Source organism: Mangifera indica, chromosome 12 (genome assembly GCF_011075055.1).
Source record: "Mangifera indica cultivar Alphonso chromosome 12, CATAS_Mindica_2.1, whole genome shotgun sequence".
Classification (NCBI taxonomy): domain Eukaryota; kingdom Viridiplantae; phylum Streptophyta; class Magnoliopsida; order Sapindales; family Anacardiaceae; genus Mangifera; species Mangifera indica.
In genome coordinates, this window is record NC_058148.1 from 11,330,465 (window position 1) to 11,355,974 (window position 25,510).

Below are 25,510 nucleotides of genomic sequence, written 5' to 3' on the forward strand. Positions count from 1 at the left end.
GAGTATTCTCTGAGCAATATTATATATACATATTTTTTTAATATATAATTAGATATATAGATGATATATTATAATATGATTGAATATATTAAATGACGCATTGATTGATCAAAAAGATTTGTATGAGACACAGATCTATTTTGTTTTTGTGTTAATGAATCATTGGCCCACCTCCGATTAACCAATAATTCGTCATCATATGAGAGAGGGAGGAGTGTTAGTATGAAGTTGGCCAACTTCAATAATTAGAAGAGCAACAAAAAGGAAAAAGTACAAACCCGAAGGGGGAAATATTCATTTTTCAAATTTTAAATGAAAAAAAACTTGTTAAATTTTAAAATATAGAAGAAAATATAATAAAACTTTAATTTTTTAAAATTATTATTAAATAACGATTTTACGTTTAATCCCAATTAAAAACTTTAACAGAAATTAGTTCATAAATGAGTGTTTGAGTTTTTTAAAATTAATAGATGCGAAATGAAAATTACAACAGACCTTGGGTGGAAACAAGTCTTTTGGCATCAATACTAAACATTACACCAAGTGGCTTTCTTATAAAATGTAGATAAATGACTTTTTCCATTAATTTTCATATGTGATTTACAATGTCATGATCTATTCATAAATTTAAACTCTATTTCTTCAATTAAATCTTAATTGCTTCTATTTTGGACATATTTCATAAATGATTATTTTATTGCAACTTTCAATGTATTATTTTATCCTTAACATAGGCGCATTTTGCAATACATCTCCCATTAAAATGCTGAACTGCTACACATAAAAGTTTAAGAAAGGCAACAAGAACAAGCCCAAGTTCTCAGCAAGTTCATCATCACCTGAAGCATGTTAGTGTAAGCATTCTCATCTGGGCAAAGTATTGAATCCCACCAAAGAATCAAGTTATTTATAGGATGCTTCTGTATCAAATCGATTGCTGGAGAAGTCATTCTTGGTAAGGAACTAGAAAAGGTTTGAATGTCATTAGTACTCCAATTAGCTCCACCACATTCAGAATGAAGAACACCATTTGGTCACCTGCAAAAGCCACATTTTATGAAGATGCAATTCTGATTCTGCAAAATGAAAACTGGTGTTTCTTACCTGGGAGGAAGACGGCATCTTGACGCTTTTGTGCCCAAGAAAATCTGTAAAGTCAATTTTGGAATCAGTATGATGTAAGTTGTACATATAAACAGTAGAAATAAATAAATTCTATTAAATGAGGACACTTACATTGCACCTCCACCAGCTGGACCAGCAGCTTTGAAAAGTGACATTGCAGTCATGGCAATTCCATTAGCAGCTCCTCTTTGATCCTGATCCTGTTGTGCCATTTTGATCAAATCAACTTCACTCATTCTATATAACAAGATCAAAATAATGCAAGCTTAGAACTATATAAACCTGGAAAAGAATCTTACCACTGCTCGGTTTTGCAGAAGGAACAATCCTGTAATAATAGACACCTACTCATAGAACAAAAAAAAAAACCATTTATGACAGGTCCAGTTCCAAACATTGTATATCTGATCTGATGAGTTATTTATGCACTTACTGATAAAACATTCTTCATCACAGAAGCACAATTTATCACCAACGTGAGGCCGAATCCTGATAACAATGCTATGTAACTGTAACTTGTTAAAAGAGGTATTGATAAAATCTGCACGCAGGAAATTATGTTACAAATAGAATCACATTTTTACGTGCAGAAAATAAACAACATGTTCTTGAAAATTTACCCCTCCAATGCGTGTTATCATTACTGGCCCAATCATCCTCTCCACCAATGGGTATAGTGAGAGTTGAAACACAAGAAGGCTGAATCCTGCAAGTTCAATGATTTGGAAATCATGAAGCTGTCAGTTGAAAAAATATAAAAGGGGGTTACAGGAATTGATATGAGGCTTAAGTTCATGCCTGAGATTGCAAGAACTACACCAACATCTTTGGTTGAATAACTAAGACCTCCATGGATCCTGGGACTGACTGCCCACAGTGAAAATATCTGCAGAATAAAGAACAATTGCAGCCAATTTGACCATGAATGTAAAAATTAATGAACAACAAAGGAGAATATATCCATACCTCTGTGTAAGCCATATCATGGAGGGAGAAAACACAGTAAACTATGATAGAAGACATTAAGGGCCAGTTCTTTAGGAGGCTTTTCTTGGAAGTTTCCTTGTTTCCTTCATTTTTTTTCAAATCTCTATCAGATTCGGGAGATGCAGATTCCAAAGCATGATATGAGAATTCACATGTTTCACTGTCTTCATTGTGCATGTGAAGTGTCTCCTGCAAATATGTGGACCCATCTTAGAACATGACCTTATTCGAATAAAAGAAGTAAGTGAAATACATACCGGGAGCCAGAAAGTAGCAATAGTCACCCCTAAAGCGAAAATTGATATACAAAGGCAGGGCAAGAAGTATGGAAATCTGCATAAATTTCAGTTATCAGAATACCATCATGCTTTAAACAATATCTTACAATCAAAGGCTAGAAGAAATGAAGAGAGATCAATCAGTAAGAGTTTTCTTACTTTCCAAACACAGAGTCTTTGGAAAATATATATGGGTATTTTTCAGCTGGCTGCAATGCAAGTATTCAGAAACATTAGACAACACTTCACCAACAGGAAACAAAATGAAAATTGAACCTTTTTTAGGGGAAAGGAAAAACACCTGAGCCAGAAAACCACCAAGAGCTGGGCCAATGATCAATCCAATACCCCAAGCTGTACTCACCTGAAATGCGATTAAAGTTTTATTCAGCTTGATGCCTCTGGAAAATTCTATATAAACTCAAAACATTGGTAGAAAATAAGTAGCAATAAGCTCACCGTTGACAGTCCTAAAGCTTGATATTCATCACGAAAAATTTCAGTGGCAAATGCCTTTATTGGTCCAAGCAAACCATTCAAACTTCCAAGAAGAAACCTTGAAGTAATGGCCATCCAAAAATTTACACTAAGTCCAAAGAGTGTGTTAAAAATAACCCTGTTGCAAAATTTCAATCCAAAGATTATGACAAGAAATATTTTGATTATGCATCTGAATATTGTTGATTAAAGTCTGTTACTAACACTGAGATCGTCCCAAATATTATTACAGGTTTTCGGCCATAACGATCAGCTATAATTCCCCAGAAAACAGATGTCAAACCTCTGCCAAGCATAAATGAAGACCCTTCAAGATTTTAAGAGATTAGTTAAGATAATTTGATAGAAATCAAAAGAAACTAATAAAAAAAGGAATTAACCTGGAAGAAGAGAAAATTAATATGCTCACCCACATAGCCAGCATAGTAGCCAATATCTTCCTCTCTTTTTGCAATGTGAAAATCTCTTATCTGAAATGTTTATACAACAGAGAAAACACAGCTTCTGTAAAATATGTTAATTTTTTCACTTCTCAAACTCATTTGAGATGAAAACTTATACCAAGATGAAGGTAAATGCTGTAAAAAACTCACCATGAAGTAAAGGAAGGGAAAGAGAGATGATATTGGCAGTGCTGAAAATTTTTCATACAAGATGAGACCTTAGTATTATTAGGTAAAATACACGAAAAAAGGAAAAAAAAATGAATAGATAAATCACATAATTAAGGCCTTCATATGAAGTTCCCTCCGTAAAGGACAAAGGGGTCCTCCATTGAAACATAAACAGAAATTTTTTACAATGTTAAGAGATCATTTAAGGCTAAATTATTTCATTGACTTACTAGTACAAAGCACAACAATCCATATAGAAACGAGTTCTCGAATTGGAAGGCCTCTTTTTGTCTCTTTGAGCTGCTCAACCTTACACCCAGAGCAATTCTCATAGTATTTCTTCTTCAACAACGGCTCTCTGCACTTATCCTCCCCCATAATACTAGGTCAGCTCAGCTCAAGAAACTGTCTTTCTGCGAGAAAAATAAAATAAAATAAAATAAATAGATGAAAATGCTTTCGCAGAAATGGGCTGAGCATTGAAGTTAAGGACTGAAAATTAATCCCAACGTACTCTATACGAATTATTAAACGCTAAGGAAACCAATGATTCAGCTTTCTTCACATGTTTTGCATAATAAATAGAGGCCATCTATTGATGGGGATAAAGGTCATGGAACAGATCAACAAAGGCGTATAGTGACATCAGTGCCGACGAAAGAGAAGAAAGTGATCAAATAAGTTGGTAATCTTCATTTTAATTCCATTGTATTTTGTCCCTGACGTCCAACTAGGGAATCTAGGAAGAGAACTACAAATGAAACTTGTATACTTGGAAAGGATGACCATTGCCAAAAACTTGTTGAGTGACATGGATGTAATGTAAGCCTTCTAACTTTGTAAGGTTATGCATAACATGTATTTATTATTAACATTTTAACATCTATCGTGTCTTCGAGCTCAATTTTCTTTGATCAAAACATTATTCATTTCATCACCACCATCGAAACATTCTAAATCTAGTAGATTTTCCTTTGATCCATTAATCAAATCTTACACATCCACGAGATCTCAATAATCGAAATCTATATTAATATTACATTATTTTTGTTTATATTATCATCTATATTACCTTACCAAGGTTCAATTTCAATCTCGATCGTTAAAAAATAATGATATTATTCCTTAATTGATCATATAAGTTGACTCGTTCTATCATCACTTCTATATTTAAGTGCTCTGAAATTAAAATCTACAAATACTCACTTCTATTTAAATTAATTATAAATTACAAATATATTATTAGAATAATATTATATATATAATTTTACATATAAATAATAGTTTATTATTATATAATTAAAAATTAAAAATATTTAATTATATGATAATTTATACACAAATTATATACTTATAATATTATCTCCTTATTAATAATTAGGTTGGAACTAAAAGTTAATAAGCCTGTTTTAATTAATAATATAATAAATTGGGAGGAGCTATACGTCTTTATGAAAAAAATGACAAAATCATTCGAAATGGACAATGAACGGTAGCTTTCGGTCTGACTGGAATGTTTTAGTAGAAAATTTATTTTATGGAAGAAAGAAGAAAGAAAGTTTCATCCCCCTTGGCCACACCCAAAATTTTATTATTAAAGAATATATTACATTTTTCCACTCAAATGACAGCTCCACATTTTTTTTTTTTTTTTAATCTTTGATGAATAACCCTCTCTAGTTTAAAGTCAAATTTTTCTCACGGAATATTATAAAATTAAATTATATTTTTATCTATAACTATTTTATTTTTTTAATTTATTATATAATTTCAAATCAACAAAAATTAAAATAAAATTCAATAGATATCAAATTTGTATTATAATTCTCTATTTCATACTCTTTTTTTTCACTTTTATCATTTTTTTCTTTGGAGCCAACCAAGCTTTAGGTGGCATTCTCAAATTTGATGACTCATATTTGAAATATTATATTTACATTTCAAAACTTCATTTTATTTTTTTGGTGACAATTTTTTCTAATATTTTTCTCCGACAACACCTCTTTTCTTTCTCTAATGGTTTTTCGACAAAGAAACCACCAAAAATTTGAGTAAAATAATCAAATTTTATGTATAGATCTATATAAAAATTACATAAATTTATATAATATTTTGTGTCAATGTTGCGTAGATTCTTCCTATTTTACTTTTTCTTTATTCTTTCTATCTCCCCATTTTATCTTATTTTTTCTATTTTATCTTCCCCTCCCCCCCCCCCCCCTAAGTTTTTCTATTTGTCTTTTTTACTTTAGTTTTTCTATTTTCTCATCTCTCCACCTTCTTCCTCTTTTTCCTCTCTTCTCGTAATCCGTCATCCCTCTCCATTTCTCTTTTCTCTTTCTTCTTTTATTTAATCAAATCTTATTTTAATTAGTTTTTCAAATATCATATATAACCTCTAGTAACATCAATGTCTTTTTATTGTTATTGATAACACTGTAAGCTTTGTAACACTTTCTCTATTTTACTTTGAATTAAATTTGTCTCTTATTTCAACCCAAAAGTGGTCAGTGAGTGAAAAATTAGAATTTTTTAAACTTAAATACAGCAAATTGATAAGTCATCAAAGTTTGGGTGCGAAAGAGTCACTTAGCCATATAATTATTCACAAGACGACATACTGAGTTAAAGAACCCGCTTTTGATTTGGCTATGTATTTCACTATTAAAATAAGTGATCTTATTTTGACCAACAATAGCAAAGTCAGCTTTGCCGAAAGAAACATAATTGAAGACCATTCTCTCCCTAACTTTTATTCAATTATAAAATACACATTTATAATATTTTAAAGTTTTAAATATTTATTTATAAATTCATTTTTATTAAAAATAATAATTTTATTAATAATATTAAAATATATATAAATTATTATATTTTTCACATAAATTTTAAAAATTATTCACTTCATTTTTGTCTAAATTTTTTAACTTTTAAAAGAAATATTCTCCTTCTTTAAGTTTAGAGTTTATTTTTTTCTCTTTGATTACCAGAAATGACACTTTCAATCCACAAAATGTTGACTATCAATTCTTCGTCTCTCCACCACAAAGAAGAGCCAATAAAGATTTCATTGGTTCAGGTAAATCAATGCATCTTTATCGACTCTTCTTTGCATTAGAAAGATGAAGATCTGATGATTAACATTATGTGGGATGAAAGTATTGCCATCAGTGGTGATCGAAGAGAGGAAGAAAATAAACCATAAATTTGGGAAGAAAAAAATATTATTTTTAAAAATTAAAAAACTTTAAGTAAAAACGAAATTATTAGTTTTCAAAATCTATAAGAAAAATATATTAAAATTTATATTTTTTAATTTTATTTTTTAATTAAAAAATTTAATAAAAATAAACTTATAAATAAGTAATTAGCTTTTTTAAATTATATATATTTAAAATTTGAGTGTAAAACAGTACATTGGCCATAATTAAAGACAATTATTGATGATTGTATTGGCTAAACTCTCAATCAAACGACTTAGAAAAGTTCGTTCTTAAAGTATTTAATATTCCCTCCTATCAATCATGATTAATTGACTGCATCATTCAATAAGGTGAAATAATTTTTCATGCTATTTTTTTTATTATATATAAATTCAAACTTTTACCACAACAGAAGTTAAATTTTACACGAGTGTATTGAAATTTTATAATTTTTTTTTTATGAAAAACCTTATTAAATTTGGTCTCCCTATATGAAATTGAAAACACGTTTTACTCGAATAATCTTAAAATATGTTTGGTTTAAACAAATTTAAATTTAAATTTAAAAATTAAATATTTTTTAACTCAAATTTTAGGAATATTTAATTCATCAAACTCACAAATCTTAAATTTTTTTTTATGAATTGATTAAAATGATATCGTTTTAACTAATACATATAAAAATAATATTATTTTAGTTATTTTTTTCTCAACTACAATATCAAGTCAAGAATTCAAACTTTTTTACTTAAAGATTTTATATTCTTTGTCACTCAAACTACTATTTAGATACAATAAAAAATTCAAATTTTGTATGTTTATAAATTTGTTATATGATAATGAATTTATTTAATATATAAAACACGTTTGTCATCATTGAAAAGAATCAATTGTCTTTTAATAAATAACATTCAATTACATAATAACATATCATTTATATATTTATTTTGTATATTCTATATATATATATATATATATATACACACACACACACACACACACACTCACATAACATTGCAAAAAAATTATAATACTAACAATATGATTTTTAATATAATAACACTGCTGTATACATATATTTTTGATTATGTGTATATAATCATCATTTTCCAACCAAAAAATCATCGTTTATACCTTCAATTTTAACACAAATCAAATCTATAAAGTCTATAATACAAAACCCCTCAAGAAATTCAATGAAAACAACCAAGAATCAAAATATTTTATGCATTGTTCAAAATCAAAATCATAAAGTTTCAAATCTCAAAATCTCAATAATCCTAACAATAAATTAATTCAAACAACAGTAGAAAAGATGTACTAACTTTCTTTATTATTTTTTATCGTCAAAAAAACGAAAATCAATGAAAATCGCTTCGCCCGTGGAATGACCATGGATAATGCGAAAATATTTGAATTTATATAGTGAAACCGTGGGGAAAAAGAAAAGAGAAAATAAGTAAAATCCTTGATTACATATAGGGGCAGTTTGGTCATTTCATAAAAAAGAGGGTATTTTTGTTTAATCTTGATTATTTTGGATAATTTTACTTAAACCCCTTAATTTAAGACATTTAAAAAATTTTCTTTTTTTTAATACATAATTAACTATACAAATAATATATTATTATATTATTAATTTTTTTTATTTTTAACTTATTATTATCTAATCATATAATAATATATAATTTATATATTTAATTATATATTTAAAAATATATATAATTTTATAATTCCTATCATGACCTAATAATCTCTGCATTTTCACGGAAAAATCCATTGTTAAGAAAGCTTTGTCTAGCAAGGCCACCAACAATCGCCATCAATATGATGCAGAGGAGAATAAGACGAGGGGGTTGGCCCTCATAAGCCACCAAAAGCAGGAAAGTGACAGACATAGAGAAGAGAGAGGGGAAGCGATTGGTCAATTTTGATGTCCACAAATTTGACATCGGAAACGACAATAATAGTACAACACCAAAAATGTTGATGATTTTTGCATGTTAATCCAATATTTGATGAATGATTAAGCTGTTATAAACTAAAAAGACTAGAGGCAAATTAATAGTTAATGGATGCATTACCCTTACAAATGAAGAGAGAAGGGGATATTTATACTTAGTTTTGTCGCCTTCAGTCCATGAGATAAAACAATTTTCCAGGACCATTTAATATAGGCCACCCAAAGTCAGTATTGTCTGTCCAAATGGCTTATTTCTTTGCTTGGTGAGAAAATTATATTCATATGTGTGAAGCCACCAAATTTAACACAAGCAACTTTATTGAAGAATAAAGAAGCCTGTCAGGACTTAAAATAGAATATTTATATCAATATGTATTATAGTTTTTGGGTTTTTAAACTTTAAATTGTGACAATACTGGTGTAATGGCATAAAAGGCTTTTTAAGAGATCTTCGTAATGTATTTAATACATATATTTTGGTACGTCATGTTTGCGTGTAAGAAATATTGATTTTATACTTGTCTATTATGTTTGAAATAATTTTCTTCGGTCGATAAATATGATCAACCACAAACATTGATTTAAGTATGTTCTCCAACGACTTTGCACTAACTTGTCTATGGTACGACAATATTTGATCGTGTGGATAAGTGTATGTCTCATCTATACCTCTTAATGCTCAATAGTTTTCATTTTCCTCTCTCGTTGCTTGTGTTTGCTATTTACATTGTAGATATACGTACTTATGCTCATATCATATATTATCTTTTGGTAAATAAGGCGTAAACGATTTTCATTGATTTTCGGTCGATAAATATGAACAGTATCTTTTGGTAAAAAATATAACTCTGAAATAAAAAAATCATAGTTAGTTTACACAAACATCCAATGCTCTGATATCAAATTGATGCATAATACCATGCATGAGCAAGAAATCCAAAAGGGGTGAGCTAGAAAATACTATTCACTCTAAATTGTACTATTTTACAATTTATTCAAATTAGGCTTCAAATGCAGTCAAACTTCATACATATATATTTATAACACATTAAACTATCATATCATCAAGTGATGTATAAATATTGATCAAGACAAAACAATAATAAATGGAAGAAAACGACAGTGACAATTCTATAATTTTTTATGTAATTCTCTGTTATGACAAAGAAAATAATATACACACTAAAATGACATCAAATTGGAACACAAGCATACCTAAGGCATAAAGAATAAATCCACCAACCTTGGAACACCATCACCACTCTCTAAATATAAGATAATAAATAAAAGAATTGAGAGGAATAAAAGTTGTGTTTAAACAGACATAAAAATAAAATTCAAGGGGGTTGATGTTAACACCAACTTGTTCTTCGTTTGATTTTTATCCAAACCTGAATTTTTATATTTTTTTTAACCATCAATACAATATTATAACAACTTTAAACAATAAAATAACATAAAATCATAATATTAAACAATCTAATAATATGAAAATCACAACAAAATTATATTTCATATGAAGTCATAAACATAAATCTATTATATATTATTTGATTTTGAATTGTTCATCAAGAAAATGCATAACACATGAGCTTGAATTAAGACTAACCTGAATGTGGATGATTTTGCTGTGAAATCTTTATAATAAATGTAAATTCTCTAAAGAAATTTGACAATTTTCCTCTCTCTCTCTCTTTTATATCCAAATTGAATAATTTATAATGACTTTCTCATAGGTTTTATTGTTTAACCATTGGTTCTTCTTTATTGAAGAATTTTTTTCATGCTGCAAAAATTATTTATTTTACTTAAAGACTAAAGAAAAAGAGAGAGGTAATTTGAAAAAATATATTATTATTATGATATTTTTATTTAAGTTTTGAAATGAGTGATATACAAATGCGCGTGTGTGTATATATATATATATGACATAGGAACAACAATGATGGTATAGCACTAAAAATGTTGATGATTTTTGCCTGTTAATCCAATATTTGATGAATGATTTAGTAACTTTATTGAAGAATAAAGAAGCTTGTCAGAAGTTAAAATAGAATATTTATATTTTTTAATTGCTTCCATGATACAACACTTCTACTTTACAGCCTGTGAAGATTTTGTGATTAGTTAATTCGGTCACAAAATCTTACCATTATTTTATACTTTCTCCTACGATTTATATATAAAAAAAAGGTAAAGTGTAATGTTGTATATATAATTTTATATTAAAATAATAATATATTATTATATCATTAAATAATAAAAAAATTAAATATAAAATAATATTTAATTATATTATAATATATTATTATTTATATATAAAATTATATACAAAAGTTATATATATAATTTTATTAAAAAACTAATATATGACACTATTGTACAACGTGATAGTTAATCATTTTATTGGTAGAAAATATAAAGTTAACCGCTAATTTCAAATTATATCAAATCAATGCTTTCGAAATTATAACATAATATTATAATTTACTATCAATGCCTTCAAAATTTTTATTAATTAAATAAAATTATATGAATAAATAAATTATACAAATTTATATGTATAAATTAAAGTGATAGTTTACAATTAAGTAATACAATTATTTATTTTTTCTCAGAGCTTAAAATCACCTAATTTGATAATTATACATTGTATGAATAAGTTTATATAATTTAATTATATATATAATATCACTCTTAAACATTTAAAAATAAAAATCTAAAAAGTTCAACTCATTCCCTCCGCATCCCCACTCAACAACCATGGTCAATAGCACTCACCACCATACCTCAATCCACAATCGCTATTTTGTTTTCTCTCTCATTTCGATTTTTTGCTGTTCTGCAACATACACCACTTTTCTTTGTTTTGACTCATTCACTTAACTCATTGACTTGACGAGTTTGCTTATGGTTATCTCCTCAAATTTATCTTTTTGCTTGTTTGATAATCAAGCTCATCGGACTTATGTTCAATTTGATTGAATTGTGTTTAGATGTCGATAATATGTTTATTTACCAATTATTTCTGAATTAATTGACGATTAGATATGGTCATATGGAGCTGCGGATATTATTGCAAGACAATATTTAAAATATAATTTCTATGGTTCAGATGTACCCTCTCAAATAATCTTCTTCAGATAATCGTTGGATTTATTATTATTATTATTGCATTCTCAATTTGGCAAATTAGAGGTTCTTAATCACAATTTTGTTGAACAAAATATTTATCTTGTCAAGTAAAGTATTTTTCACGTTGTTCTTCCTAATGAAGGCCTCATAAGGCCGGCCCATGTATTGAGGGCCAAGTTTTAGGAATTTTATTTAATTGTTTAATAAATTAAAGGTGCCAACCAAGGTCATCGAGACCCATTGTCTACGGTATTATACTAATTTGATATATCTTATAATATATATTATTTTTCTACTATATCGTATCATATCATATGATATATTCGTGTGCCGTAAAATAATGATACTCATGCTTTAGACATTATATAAACCTTAAACTTTTCCAAATGTAGGCTCTATTGAAGAGTTTTAGAGCCCACCCACCCTCAACTTGGGCATCACCCTTTGCAAAGTGTCTTGAACGTTTTAATAAGTTTCATAAGGCCGGCTATTCATCAGAGATGCCCATGTGGAAACAAGTAATCTTGGAAGAGATGGGGAAGGCCTTTTGGGCCTATACATGACCCATTATGGAGAGGCTCACTTGCCCAACAAGAGTTTGTGGGAAGGGAAAAATAATTGAGTAATCACATGGTAGGATTGTTTTGAGGGGGAGGTGGGGGGAAAATACTTTGTAGTTTTTAATGTTTGGCTGGTGAGAAAATCTAGGGAAAAGTTAGATTTTTTTATTCTGAGTCAAATTCACGAAAATAATAACCAAGAGATAACTAGTTATATAAATTACATGCACTGACTAATTATATAAAAATATATATGTATGTTGTAGATTAGTATTTACCCGACGATTTTATAGATTAATATTTTAAGTTGTTTATAATATGCTATATAAATATATAAATTAAAAATATACAAATAAAAATATTTATATAATGACATAGTATAAAAAAATCTAATATGATAATAATATCTAATAAAATTATATATATAAATAATAAATACGAATTTATGTATAAAAATGACATGCACTATATGATTGAACGATTTTAAATAAGAGATAAAATAATATCCAAACATATAATGATATATCATTATTTGTGTATATAATATTAATCAATAATATATTTAACAAAGCTACCAAAAAATAATATATTTAATAAATATAAACAATAAATTATCATTAGAAAAAGGTTGAAAAACTATTTTCCAGCGAAGATTTGTTTAAATGAAAATTTTTTACTATTTAAGTTTCAAAAAGTTAAATTATTATTTACTATTCACTTCTATTAAGTGAAAAGACAGAAATATGATTTTATATAAAATTTTTTATTTTCATTTTGGCTTTTTTTATTTTCTCCATTTTTCCCTTTTTTAATTTTAATTTTCTCTTGTTTTCTATTTTCTCTTTTCAAAATTCTAAAGGATAAACTAAAATTTTTAAAAATATTAAATATGTTAATGAAAAATTTTTAAGGTGTTATAAAAATTTGAAAAAGTTTAAAGTTGTTTTTGAAATTTTGTAAAATTTTAATATATTTTTCTACCTTTTAAAAAATAATAATTACACATAAAAAATTGATCAAAATAAAATATTTTAAATTTTGATATTTTTGAAAATTTAAATAATACATTTTTAAATATATTAGTAATTTGACATTTATATCATATTAATAATAATTTTGTAATTTTATAAAAAGATAAAATAGGTTTTTTCCAAAAAATTTAATACATTGATAAAAACTTTTTAACTTTTTACAACTTAATAGACGAAAATTTATTCATCATTTTAATAAATTTTGGGTGGAAACTAGTCATTTGGACTAAAATATTAGAAAGAGTTAAGCAAAGGATCGAACAAAAGCTGCTAAAATACTGGGGCTTTGAGTTGGGTGATCGAGCATCCGTTATATTCTTAATAAATTTGACTCCCTAAAGTTTTTTTTAATCCTGAGAAAGAAAAAAAAAAAAACCGAATATGTTCGAAACGCAAGAAGAAATAAATGCTTAAAAAGGTTCATCAGACATAGAGCTCAGAACCATCTCCCCTTTTACAGGTATTACAATTTCTCTGCTACTGATTTGTAATTTTTCGGCTTCTGAGCTTAAGATTTTTGGGATCTTTGCATAAAGTTTTGTTGTTGTTGTTTTGAGTTTTAGTTTGTTTGCTCTTGTTGCAGGGAGATGTTAAGTTTTGGCTTGTGTAATGAAATGGGGTTTTGAAATATAAGGTGGGCTTGTTAGAACTTAAAATTTGTGTTTGTGTTGTGTATTTGTCTGGGTTTAAGATGGAAGGGAAAAAATTAATTCAAAATTCAAAACCTTCTTGTGTATAGATATGAATTTTTGAATTATAAAGTGGGTTGGTATTTGTTTTGTGTTATTCTGAGGTTTTGTGATGGAAGGAGGGTCAGATTACAACACAATTCCTCAAGGTCCTATTGATAAAACAAAAGTATTAGATGTAAAACCACTTCGTATGTTGTATCCTATGTTACCTTCAAAGCCTGAAGGACCTGCCTTTGTTTGTGCACCTCCTGATGGGCCTTTTCCAGCTGGATTTTCTCCATTTTACCCGTTTATTGCACCTCAAAATGTGCCTAATGCAAGCCAAAATAACCACTCTAACCAAGCACAGACGCCTGCATCATTTGCGTCTCCCATTAGGTCATTTAGACCACCAGAAATTAATTTTTCTGATGTGTCTAACGGGGATGTGGGGTCTTCTGTTGGGAAAAACAAACATGGCAAGGTTCCTAATTCGGTGGGGTCTGGTGCTGGACAAAAGAAGGCTAGAAGGAGAGGTGTCCGACATTTAGTGGCATCTAGCAGTGAGGATTTTGTCGTTGGACTAAGTTCATATGAGCAAGATGAGGGAAATAGGCAAGTTGTCAATAGTGTGTTGACTAGATTTGATGCACTTAGGAGAAGACTTAGCCAGATTGAGGATGCAAAAGAGTCTCCTACAGGGATTATAAGGCGTGCTGATTTGAAAGCGGGTAATATATTATTGACAAAAGGTGTACGTACTAATACGAGGAAGAGGGTTGGAGCTGTTTCAGGGGTGGAAGTTGGTGATATTTTCTTCTTCCGCATGGAGTTGTGTGTGGTTGGTTTGCATTCTCAGTCCATGGCTGGGATTGATTATATGATCTCGAGGGGTGATTTAGAGGAAGCGCCGGTTGCATTGAGCATTGTATCATCTGGAGGGTATGATGATGATGCTGAGGATAGTGATATTCTGGTATATACTGGGCAAGGTGGAAATGCCAATAAGAAGGATAAGCAATCATCTGATCAGAAGCTTGAAAGGGGTAATCTTGCTTTAGAGAGGAGCTTTCGTCGGGGTAATGAAATAAGAGTTATTCGGGGCATGAAAGATGGTGCTAGTCTCAACACAAAAGTTTATGTATATGATGGACTTTATAGGATTCAAGAATCTTGGATGGAAAAGGGGAAATCAGGTTGCAACATGTTTAAATATAAATTAGTGAGAATGCCTGGGCAGCCTGGTGCGTTTTCTGTTTGGAAATTGATTCAAAAGTGGAAGGACAATTTGTCATCGAGGGTCAGACTTATTATTCCAGATCTTACTTCTGGGGCTGAGAGCATTCCTGTATCACTTGTAAATGATGTTGATGATGAGAAAGGGCCTGCTTATTTCACTTATTTCCCTAGAGTTAAGAATACAAAATCATTTAGATTAACTCAGCCTTCTTTTGGATGCAACTGTCATAGTGCATGCCTGCCAGGCAATCCAAATTGCTCATGCATGCAGAAAAACGGGGGTAATTTGCCATATACTGCAAATGGTGTCCTAGTAAGCCGGAAGCCAATGATATATGAATGCGGTCCCTCCTGTCCATGTACTCCTAATTGCAAAAACAGAGTGTCACAAACTGGTCTTAGGTTTCATTTGGAAGTGTTTAAAACAAAAGATAAGGGCTGGGCTTTGCGTTCATGGGATCCTGTTCGTGCTGGTTCTTTCATTTGTGAATATGCAGGTGAAGTTGTAGACAAAGTTAAGTCAAGACAGGATGGTGAGGAAGTGGAAAATGATGATTATGTTTTTGATACCACTCGCGTTTATGACTCATTCAAGTGGAATTATGAACCTGGTTTAATAGTTGAAGATGATTCTAATCACACTACTGAGGAATACAATATTCCATTTCCCCTAATCATAAGTTCCAAGAATGCTGGAAATGTTGCCCGTTTTATGAATCACAGTTGCTCTCCAAATGTCTTCTGGCAACCAGTTATGTTTGAACAAAACAATGAAACCTTTCTCCATATTGCATTTTTTGCAATGAGGCACATTCCCCCCATGACAGAGTTAACATATGATTATGGGATTGCTTGTTCAGATGAAGGTAATAGTGATACTGACCGGAAAAGGAAATGCTTATGTGGATCACCAAGATGTCGGGGCTATTTTGGTTGATGTTAAATGTTTGTTCATCTGTGGAGAGGAATGGATGGCAACCATGACCTCAACTAAAAGGTTTGCAATCTCACTCATGTTTATTTGTATATGAACTTGTAATGATGATGGATTGGATGATGTTCTTTTGGTGCTTCATCTTTGAAGTTTGTTATCGATGGTTATTCAAACACACAACTAGCCTATCATAGATACAATGAAATTGTGCAAGTAATCTACTTGAAGGCATCTTGTTTTTTTTTTTTTAATTATAACATATTAATGAAGCTTTCTCATTTTACTCTTATAAAAGTGTAATTTAACTGGGGGGAAGTATTATATAGTGTGAGTATGGTTGCCTAATATGTTTATTATTTGATATAGGTTGTCGTAACATAACTTTTTCCTATATAGTCTTGGTGTGACTGGATGCATTGGGTCACAGTCTGCCTCCTTAACCCTGCCAAGTTGAGATCCACACTAGGTGGTCCTGGTAACTTGGTTCCATAACATTTTTTTCATTAGCTTGTTATGTATACAATGGGAAATGGTATGAATTTGGTGCAGAGTTGGGAAACTCAAACTTTCTTATTTTATCTTAAAATGACAAATCCATATTCTTTCATTTGGTACTTTGGATCTCTGATTGTCAGGGCCTTTTATCGAGTTTGCTGATGATAGTAAGGGTGGTTAGCCGTAACTTAAGGGATTTGTTGTGATTGATGTTAGAATGAATTTGCTTTTTAGGATAGGCTTAAGAATTTGATAGGAAACCAATGGCTGGTTGCACTTTGATTTGGCAGATATATAGAAGAACTAAAGATTAAAGAAAAAGAGGAGATAAAATCTAGGACACACTATGAAGGAAGGTGAATATTATGAATGCCTTTGTTGGCAAAACTCAAATTTACTGGATATTTTCAACTATAAAAAATAAAGAGAACTGAAGCAAAACTAACTTAAAGCATTCTATTTTCAAGACAAACAAATTGAAAGCTTAACTTTGTTTATATTAAATCATTCTGGGTCCCATACCAGTCTAGGATTTTGTAGTAATTTGAAATTAAAGCTTGGGCATTTAAACTATCTATTGCTCACTGCTTAAAAACTTTTGTTAGACACTGCAGGCAACATTCACTTTGTTTCTTTCATGTTCCATCTAATGCTTTGTTAAATTTGACTCTGTATGTTGGTTTTGTTTTGTTTTCTGCTTTTGTGAAAATCATTATTACGCCATCGTGTGTCTTTTCATCATTTTGGATGCTTTCATTTATCACATGTGATATATGATCTTATCATTGTTGTTCTCCTTGCATCTCTTGTTGGGAGGTTGGAAGTTGATGGTCTTGCTATCTGAAGGTACATGTTGCTTGGATATGTCATTGGGAACTTACAAAGAACAAAGAAATGTTCTGGAAGTATTTTCAGACCGGTGTGTAGAGGGAATCAAATAGATGGATTCTTTCCCACATTTTATCTCCAAAAATTATCTTTTATCTTTCTTGCTAAATCATTAGAAGAGAGGGGCCAAGACTGCATGCTTACTCCATAGGGTATTGGCTCTGCTTCTATGTATTTATATTTACTTTCTCCCAAAAATAGAGATATTCGTCTTAAAGCTCAAAACAAGAATGTGCTGACCCACAAGATCTTAGTTTACTTGCACAATTGGCCCCATAAGCTTGAAGCAACTGTACTCATATTAACTTTCCTAAAGCCAAATCCCATGCTGAAAATTGAAAATTTGTGGGTGTTGTAGGCTTTTCAATTATCTTGTAAGGGTTCAATTCCTGTACAAAAATTTGGGCTCAAATGTCACTTTTTTAGCTAAATGCATTTGTTTCTTATAATAGTTAAATTTAAAAGGGTAGATAATAGCAGAATATTGCTGTTTGCCTATCCTGGCTTGTTCTCACTTCTTATTGCATCGTTTACTGGCATCATTAGCTATGAAATTAGGCCTTGTTTAGCATGCAGAATTAAGATTTGCAGAGTGGCATTGTGTTTACCAATGTTGCATGTTTGCTTTTCTTATTTTTGTTATGATAATTATTATCTTGTCACAATTTGTTAGCCACGGTTTGTGCCATACATGCATATATTACTTTAAAGAGAACCCTGGAAATATCAATTGCCAGAATTTGTCACTCAGATCACTGCCATTAACAGTAGCATTGTCTTTGTTCAACTATATTGTGCGGCTTTTTGTTTTTCTGGTTTTAATGTTTATCATTGACTAATAAACCTCCTCCATACTGTCTGTAGGATGTAGCTGTGTCCTAAGCAAGGGCTTCCAGAAACTGTGCAAGTTTTCAACTGTGGGTAAACGAGCACACATTTTCTATTGCTGCTAGCTTAGTCAGGTAGTTCGCATTTAGCTGTCAGTAGCTCCTTTTGTTAAATGGATATTGTTAGTGATTCAAACTTCTTAGGTTGCTTAGTAGCTAACTTTTTTATGCCTGTAAGGGTTTTCTGATAGCAGTTCTCATAACTGTGATTTATAATTGTTGAATGTTTATTAATTGTGTAACAGTATCTTCTTGTGAATTGAAATGTTTATTCTGCACTTGTGTATTGAAGTTGTAGCAGCAAGCTTTTGAAAGAATTGTGCAGGAAATGAAAATTTTTATTGACCCAACTTATTAAACACATCTCCAAGAGCCAGCTACCAAAAATTGTTTGTTTGTTTCTGTTCTTAGCCCAGACATAAATAGATCATACTCTTATGATCATCTTGAATCTTTTACGACAATCCATTGATGAAAATTTCAACCTTTATGGTTATATGGATGAATTCCTGTCATACATTTATGCCTATACGAGTCTTTGGTATATCGTATCTTGTTTGGAAATCATCATTATGTATCTTCCACGAACATTTGTTATCGTATTGTTATCCGTTGAGGTCCATTGCCTCTGAACCCAAGACCAAAAATATAACTTTAGGATCTTGCAAGGGCAACAAATTTGTTTATTAAATTTCCAAGCTTCACTAAGGTAGATTTAATGAAAATAGTAAAATATTGTTTAACTTTAATCCAAAGTATCATATAATGCTGTCCGTGAGTTATATAACCAAGCAAAATTGTTATTGGGATGGTTTTTTCGGTAATATCAATTTAACCCCTAAGGATAGCGTTGACTAAAATTGCATACCCAAAAAAATAAAAAGATTAATTTAATTAAATTCCTAAATTCATCTGTGTGTTTTTATTTTTCGTTATTTCAATTTTTAAAGGATGCCACTATAAGGGCTACAAATGAGCTGATAAAAGGGGATTACTACTCGCGGCTTGACTCAATTATTTTGTAGTTGACCTTGAGCACATCGTTGCGTGACGTAGTGAGCTCGCAAACTTGTTAATTATTTATAGTATAATATCAATAAATCATTAAGAGAGTGTTTGATTTGGATAATATTTGATTACTAAAATAGAAAGATTACCTTGAAGATAGATTACTTAAAAGATTATTGGGTATAAATGATTACTATGTTTGATAAAATTTGATATGTATAAATAATTATTGTGTTTGGTTAAAGGTAATAAAAGATTACTAGTAAATTATTTTATTTAAATGCCCTTGAATATAATTATTTTTAAATATTTTTTATATTATTTGTCATATTAATTAAAAATAAATTTATTTTTATCTCAAAAAATTAATAAATAATAATTTTTCTATAATAAACTCAAGATTACCCCAGTAATCTTTAAATACCTAAGGTGAAGGTGGTAATCAGATTACCACCTATATTACTTGTCACGTCAGTATTGGTAATAGAAGATTACTGTAATATTTTATTACTGACAAATCAAACAAGGGAATAAAAGATAGATTACCAAGGTAATCTTAAAAACTTTCAACCAAACGCACTCTAAGAGTATAAAATCTTAACTTACACTCCTAAAATTTTATTCCTTGATTTTGAATAGAATAATTGATAAATATATAAATGATAAAATTTAGGCCAAACGACTATTTCCCACCCAAGGTATGCTGCAATCCTAAGTTTCCACCCTTTAACTATGGAAATACCAAACACCCACCCATGAGCGGTTAAATTTAATGAAACTCTAACCTCTGAAATTTAATCTCATTTTCCCCTCTAAAAGTTTAAAAACTAACATTTTTTACCTAAGCTAAGTTTGAAAAAATTGCATTTACCCCCCTAGGGTTTAGTTTCCAAACCCTTTCACTTTCTCCGACGCCATCGCCGGCCGTATCCCCCTCCCGACGGTTTATCTTCCACCGACGACCCCCTTCAACTCCACCCCAACCCATCCGGTGCAAAGAGACGTCGTCTGGGAAGACGATCGTCTTCCCAGATGAAGACGACTCGTCTTCGTCTTCCACGGCTTCTCCGACGTCGATCGGGTGTCCAAATGGGAGGAAAGAGATCACCGGAAGAAGAGGATGCTTCGAGAGGGAGAGGTCGTTGGCAATGGAGCCGGAGATGTTGTCAGAGATTTCAAAACGAAACCCTATGGTGAAACTGTGATTTTTTAAAACTTAGGCTGGGGGAAAATTTTAGTTTTTAAAGTTTAAGGGGACAAAAGTAGATTCTATTTTAGTTTACTTTTAATATTATAGAGAAAATGACAATTTTACCTTTACCACCGTTAATTTTAACTGCTCATGGGTGGGTGTTTGGTGTTTCTATTAGGGCTGAATTCGAGCCGAGTTGAGCCGAACTCGTAGCCAGCTCGGGCTCGGCTCGGTTCATATATGAGCGGCTCGAGTTCGGCTCGGCTCAGCTCATTTCGGGCTCACGTTCGGCTCGATTCGGCTAGTTTTTTCTCATCAAAATGACGTCATTTTTAATATATATTAATCAAAACGATATCGTTTTGAATAAAAAATTTTTTAAAAAAATATATCGAGCCAATTCGAGCTTGGCTCGGCTCGGATCTAGCCCTAGTTTCCATAGTTAAAGAGTGGAAACTTGATATTGCAGCATACCTTGGGTGGGAAATAGTTGTTTGGCCTAAAATTTAAACAAAACATTTTCAGTCAAATTTGAGTCAATTCTCATCTCAATCTTAGTTGAGCCCCCAACTTTTGAAACCGTTTAGTTTAAATTCAAAATTTATATAAATCTAATTAAATTGAGTTTGAATCAAACAATATGAGCTGACTTTATAGGTGTAACCATAATTGTACATTATACGCATTTTAATGAGTAAATTGTTCTCCAATGTCATTTTTGGTACAGACCAAGTATAAATCAGAATTTTGGAATTTTAAATTTAAAAAAAAAAAAACTGGCACACACAAGAGATTTCCCCCCTTCGGATAATATATCACTTTAAGAATCATAACGGACGAAATGTCAAATTCAAAAAGCTCAGGTACTGGCAGAGAATTTTCCTTGTGCAAGGCGGCAACGCTTGGTTTGGCGCCCCCTTCCACTCCTACTCATTGTTCAACTCATACAATCTGTTGGCAAATTATTTTAAATTGCAATATAAATCGTACAGCAACCTCCAATCCTTGTATTTTTTGTACACAAATTCATCTCCATTGCAAATGGAGATAGAGAGTTTTACCAGAGGAGCCTTAGTGTGGGCAAGAGTGGTGTACCCTCATCAATGGTGGCCAGGTCTCGTTCTCACAACAAACCGTCTTGGCATTTTAGTTTCTTTCTTCGGTTGCCTGAAGTCCCGTTACTTTCTTGAATCAGAAGTCTCTTCTTTTGAGCAAAACTTCACAACCCATATAAAAAATTGTACAAACAAGACCTTAATCGATCTTGTCTTGAAGTTCTTGGGTCAAAAGATTGTACGGAGCTTGACATTGCCTCAGCAGAGGAAAGGTTCAAGTCTCAGTACTTCGTTTCAGCCTAAAAAAATTCTGGGTTTCGTTCGAAGTTTTGCTGTTTGGCCTTGTGTTGAAGATGGGGATTTTGTTTGTGCAGTCAAAGTGTTTGCTCAAACTACTGCTTTTAGACATTATTTGGTGAACTCAAGTATGTGATTTTTGACTTTCATTTATTTATTTATGTTTTCAGTTTTCGTTTATTTTTTGATTTACATGTTGAAAAATATTTAGAATGTAAAGTATAATCTTGTGTATGATGATAATAAATGGTTTAAATGTGTGTTTGTGAGTTGTTGTTGAGCTGTTAGATGCTGAAGATGGAAGTAGGAATTTGATTTTTGAAAGATACGTGCGTGGCAGGATAAGATTTTCATGGTTCATTTTAGAAAAGAAGCTTTGTGCATTTGAAATTTGGAATGTAAAACCTTAAGGTTTGAGTTATATTTAGTGGTATAATTAAGTAAACGAGTGTGATTCATAGGGTATTTGATGAAAAGAATAATATTTTCCTTCTTCTCCAGTGGAACTCTCTGTGGTTAACAATTAACTTACGTCCTTTCTTTTGTCTGGTTCTGTGGTCGTCTCTCACGTAATCTGCATCTCTTGCATTGATTATTTACTTAAGTGAAGTTCTCTCTGCATTGTTTTTTATTCAGATGTTCAGTCTAGAGTGCAACCGTGTCAAGTTTCAGTTGAGAAGACACATTCAGTTGTTCGGGAACTGGATACTTCGAAAACAAGGGACGATTGCCTGGTGCTCTGCAAGCATGTGGAAAAGGATTCGCCAGATTCCTTTATTAATAGAAAGTACATGGATGATGATCATCTTGATATCAGTTCAATGATTGAACATGAACAACAGAAAATTCAATCAGTTCAAGGGATGCTGGCCAAAATGCACATTCTAGCTCTGGATCCATTTTATTTTGATGGGGAATGTCTGAGTAATTTAAAGAGGAGTTTTTGTAGCTTCCGAAATTTATTATTCCAGAATATCTGTAAGTCTGTTTCTCCTCTTGAAAGGGGCGGAGCTCAGTTTTGTAATCCTGGCTATATCACATCTCAGTTGAGTGTCATCTTTTACGAAGAAAATAGCAAAAAGACTGCTCTTCCTGTTATACCTTATGTGGAAAGTTCTGTCAACTGTCTGGGTTTAAAGAGGCAGCTGGATCAATATCCTGTTTATGAACCTCCTTTAAAATTGTGCAAGACATTGTCTTTCTCAATTAATGGAGTTGATGCTAATCTTTGGAGAAGTGGAAAAGAATGTAGTGCTGTTCTTTCTAATATTTTCATTTCAAGGAAAGCTTTTCCTGAGCTGTTAAAAATTTTCAACACTATGCCATTTTCTGCTAATGCGGCTTATGATTATTTTCGAAGAAATATAGCTGGACGTGAGGCACAATTCTTTGATGATTTCTTTTCCGGATCCCAAGTGATGGTAAAAACTCAAAACCTCTCTTCTGCTGCAGCTCAAAGTTTGACATATCTATGCAATGGTAACTTGATGAACTTGATTGAAAATATGCTCAGATTTTCCCTTGTAAAGCACGCATCTCATTGTAGAGACACTGCTCAAATCTGCATGGAGCAGACACTGGATGGAAAATTTAATACCCGAGACAACACTGGAGCCCGTGAATCCTTTGCTGATATACAGCAGAACCAAGAAAGTGAAGTCATTATGAAAAACAATGGCACATGCATATCCTACACTCCTGATGCTACGGAGAACATGCTGGAATTTTCTGCTGCTGAATCAGCCTCTGATTGTGCAATTGGGAATCTTACTGGTAAAGAGGAGGTTGGTGCTGTAACTGCAGGAACCAGAAAATACCTATCGCATCCTCATTTTACTGCTGATGAACTGAAGACGCCGCCTACGGATAGAAAATCTAGTGTTAACGTGACTTTTGGACACAGATATAAGGAGAAGAAGAAACTTGGACACCCAGGCAACTCTGATTTAGCATTGAAGTCAAAAGTGGGAAAGCTCTCAGAGGTACAGAGTGCTATTGTTTTTTCTAAAACTTTGCACATGAAATTCCCGAAGGGTTGTAATCTGCCATCCGAGGAGGAACTGGTAAAAAAGTTTAGTCCATTTGGGAGAATCGACCCTTTGTGTACGAAGGTCTACTCTTATACTGGCTCTGCCCGGGTGGTATTCTTAAGTCAACTTGATGCGGTGGCTGCATACCAATATGCAAAGAGGAAAAAGAACATATTTTCTAAACAAAATGTGAAATTTTGGCTTGACCCTTTTGATGATAAGAGAGGATACAAGAGGCTACTTACCTCTCCAGATTACAACCTAAAATCATGTCTCAAAAAGTCGAAGCAACTTGGGGAAGAGGATAAAAAATCTCCCAGGAAGGTAAGGTTTTTGTTAGAAACATAGATCAGTTGATCAATGCTAAAACCCAATGTATATACATGTCATAGCTGTAGCTGAATCTTCTGAGACTAGACCTCATATCAGCTTATCGTGATGGTGATCAAATACCAATGTGTTTGGTGAAATGCAACCATTTTGTGGATTTTGATGTAAGTTGCTCATTGTAAATGGTCAGATTTAGGATTTGAGTGGCGGATGTTCTTGTGATTTTAAGAAATTGAAGTTATATATATGAGAAGTATTATGTAAATTCAGTTTTAAGTATTTAACTTGATTCATAGATAATGTGTGATGTGATTTAGTGTTATTTTCTCTTTTTATTAAAAAATATTCAATTATATAATGATATATTATGATAAAAATATCAGCATTATATTATTGTCAGATATTTTGTTGTAATAAAATTCTATAATAAAAATTTAAAAAAAATTGCTATTATCTATATTCCAAATAGGCCAAAAAACTTATTCTAACCAAAGGTATAGTGAATTTCCAAACTCTTATCCTTCAATTTTCAAAAACCCAAATACCCACCCATGATTTAGAAAACTAACACTTACCCTCCAAAATTAAGTGAAGGTTAAAGGCTAAATCCTCATTTAATAATAATATTTAATGTTTATATCATTTTACCCCTTTAATTTGAAAAACTAACAATTTTTCCCAAAATTAAGTTTTGAAAAGTGATATTTTCCCCAGACCTAGGTTTCTAATTTTGTCGACGAATTTCCAGCCAACGATGGCCAATCTCTCTCCCTCCCGATGTTGTCTCTCCCTACAATGCTCAATATCGGACAAACGATGTCTGGATTCGATGAAATTCAGACATTCAAACGAAGAGTCGAAACTCTTTTTCTGGAACTTTATCGTCTAGATGAAGTCGACTTTGTTTGAACAACGGCAATAGTCTAGATGAGGAGATCGATCTCTTCTGGATGATGAAGATCCAGACGAAGAGTTGAAACTCTTCGTTTGGATTCCGTTGAATTCAAATATCGTTAGTCTGATATTAAGTACCAGAGGGAGAGATGACATTGGGAGGAAGAGAGATCAACTATCATTAGTCGGAAAT

General features: G+C 31.3%; 3 protein-coding genes across 7 annotated transcripts; 2 read left to right on the top strand and 1 right to left on the bottom strand.

Annotated features, from left to right (window-relative positions):
* Positions 1-680: 680 nt before the first annotated feature.
* LOC123230287 (protein ZINC INDUCED FACILITATOR-LIKE 1-like) lies at positions 681-4,180 on the bottom strand. Its single transcript, XM_044656439.1, has 17 exons — positions 4,020-4,180; positions 3,736-3,918; positions 3,485-3,525; positions 3,301-3,361; positions 3,096-3,198; positions 2,853-3,009; positions 2,695-2,757; positions 2,553-2,602; positions 2,373-2,448; positions 2,095-2,304; positions 1,927-2,014; positions 1,749-1,834; positions 1,562-1,669; positions 1,428-1,472; positions 1,240-1,328; positions 1,108-1,151; positions 681-1,041 (listed from the first exon to the last, which is right to left on the bottom strand). The coding sequence occupies exons 2-17, from the start codon at positions 3,881-3,883 to the stop codon at positions 950-952; spliced, it is 1,461 nt and encodes a 486-aa protein (XP_044512374.1). The 5' UTR covers positions 3,884-3,918; positions 4,020-4,180; the 3' UTR covers positions 681-949.
* Positions 4,181-13,619: 9,439 nt separating this feature from the next.
* On the top strand, positions 13,620-18,789 carry LOC123193142 (histone-lysine N-methyltransferase, H3 lysine-9 specific SUVH1-like). 5 transcript variants are annotated; one of them, XM_044605938.1, is made up of 5 exons: positions 13,620-13,857; positions 13,981-16,304; positions 16,608-16,716; positions 17,583-17,776; positions 18,489-18,789. In XM_044605938.1, exon 2 carries the CDS (start codon positions 14,199-14,201, stop codon positions 16,242-16,244), a length of 2,046 nt encoding a protein of 681 aa, XP_044461873.1. In that variant the 5' UTR covers positions 13,620-13,857; positions 13,981-14,198; the 3' UTR covers positions 16,245-16,304; positions 16,608-16,716; positions 17,583-17,776; positions 18,489-18,789. The 5 variants fall into 5 exon arrangements, with proteins under 5 accessions (XP_044461873.1, XP_044461870.1, XP_044461872.1 ...); XM_044605935.1 differs by having other exon boundaries at positions 16,608-16,707; XM_044605937.1 differs by lacking the exon at positions 17,583-17,776 and having other exon boundaries at positions 16,608-16,707.
* A 2,804-nt stretch (positions 18,790-21,593) lies between these two features.
* On the top strand, positions 21,594-24,716 carry LOC123192629. Its single transcript, XM_044605255.1, has 2 exons — positions 21,594-22,191; positions 22,700-24,716. Exons 1-2 carry the CDS (start codon positions 21,753-21,755, stop codon positions 24,439-24,441), a joined length of 2,181 nt encoding a protein of 726 aa, XP_044461190.1. The 5' UTR covers positions 21,594-21,752; the 3' UTR covers positions 24,442-24,716.
* Positions 24,717-25,510: the final 794 nt, after the last annotated feature.

Bases quoted from the DNA above. Each gene is read 5' to 3' on its own strand.
- LOC123230287 (XM_044656439.1), bottom strand. From the start codon at position 3,883: ATGGGGGAGGATAAGTGCAGAGAGCCGTTGTTGAAGAAGAAATACTAT. The intron at 3,362-3,484 runs GTGAGTTTTTTA...TAAACATTTCAG, and splicing joins TTCCCTTCCTTTACTTCATG to ATAAGAGATTTTCACATTGC. The intron at 2,758-2,852 runs GTGAGCTTATTG...ATCGCATTTCAG, and splicing joins AAGCTTTAGGACTGTCAACG to GTGAGTACAGCTTGGGGTAT.
- LOC123193142 (XM_044605938.1), top strand. From the start codon at position 14,199: ATGGAAGGAGGGTCAGATTACAACACAATTCCTCAAGGTCCTATTGAT.
- LOC123192629 (XM_044605255.1), top strand. From the start codon at position 21,753: ATGGAGATAGAGAGTTTTACCAGAGGAGCCTTAGTGTGGGCAAGAGTG. The intron at 22,192-22,699 runs GTATGTGATTTT...TTTTTTATTCAG, and splicing joins ACATTATTTGGTGAACTCAA to ATGTTCAGTCTAGAGTGCAA.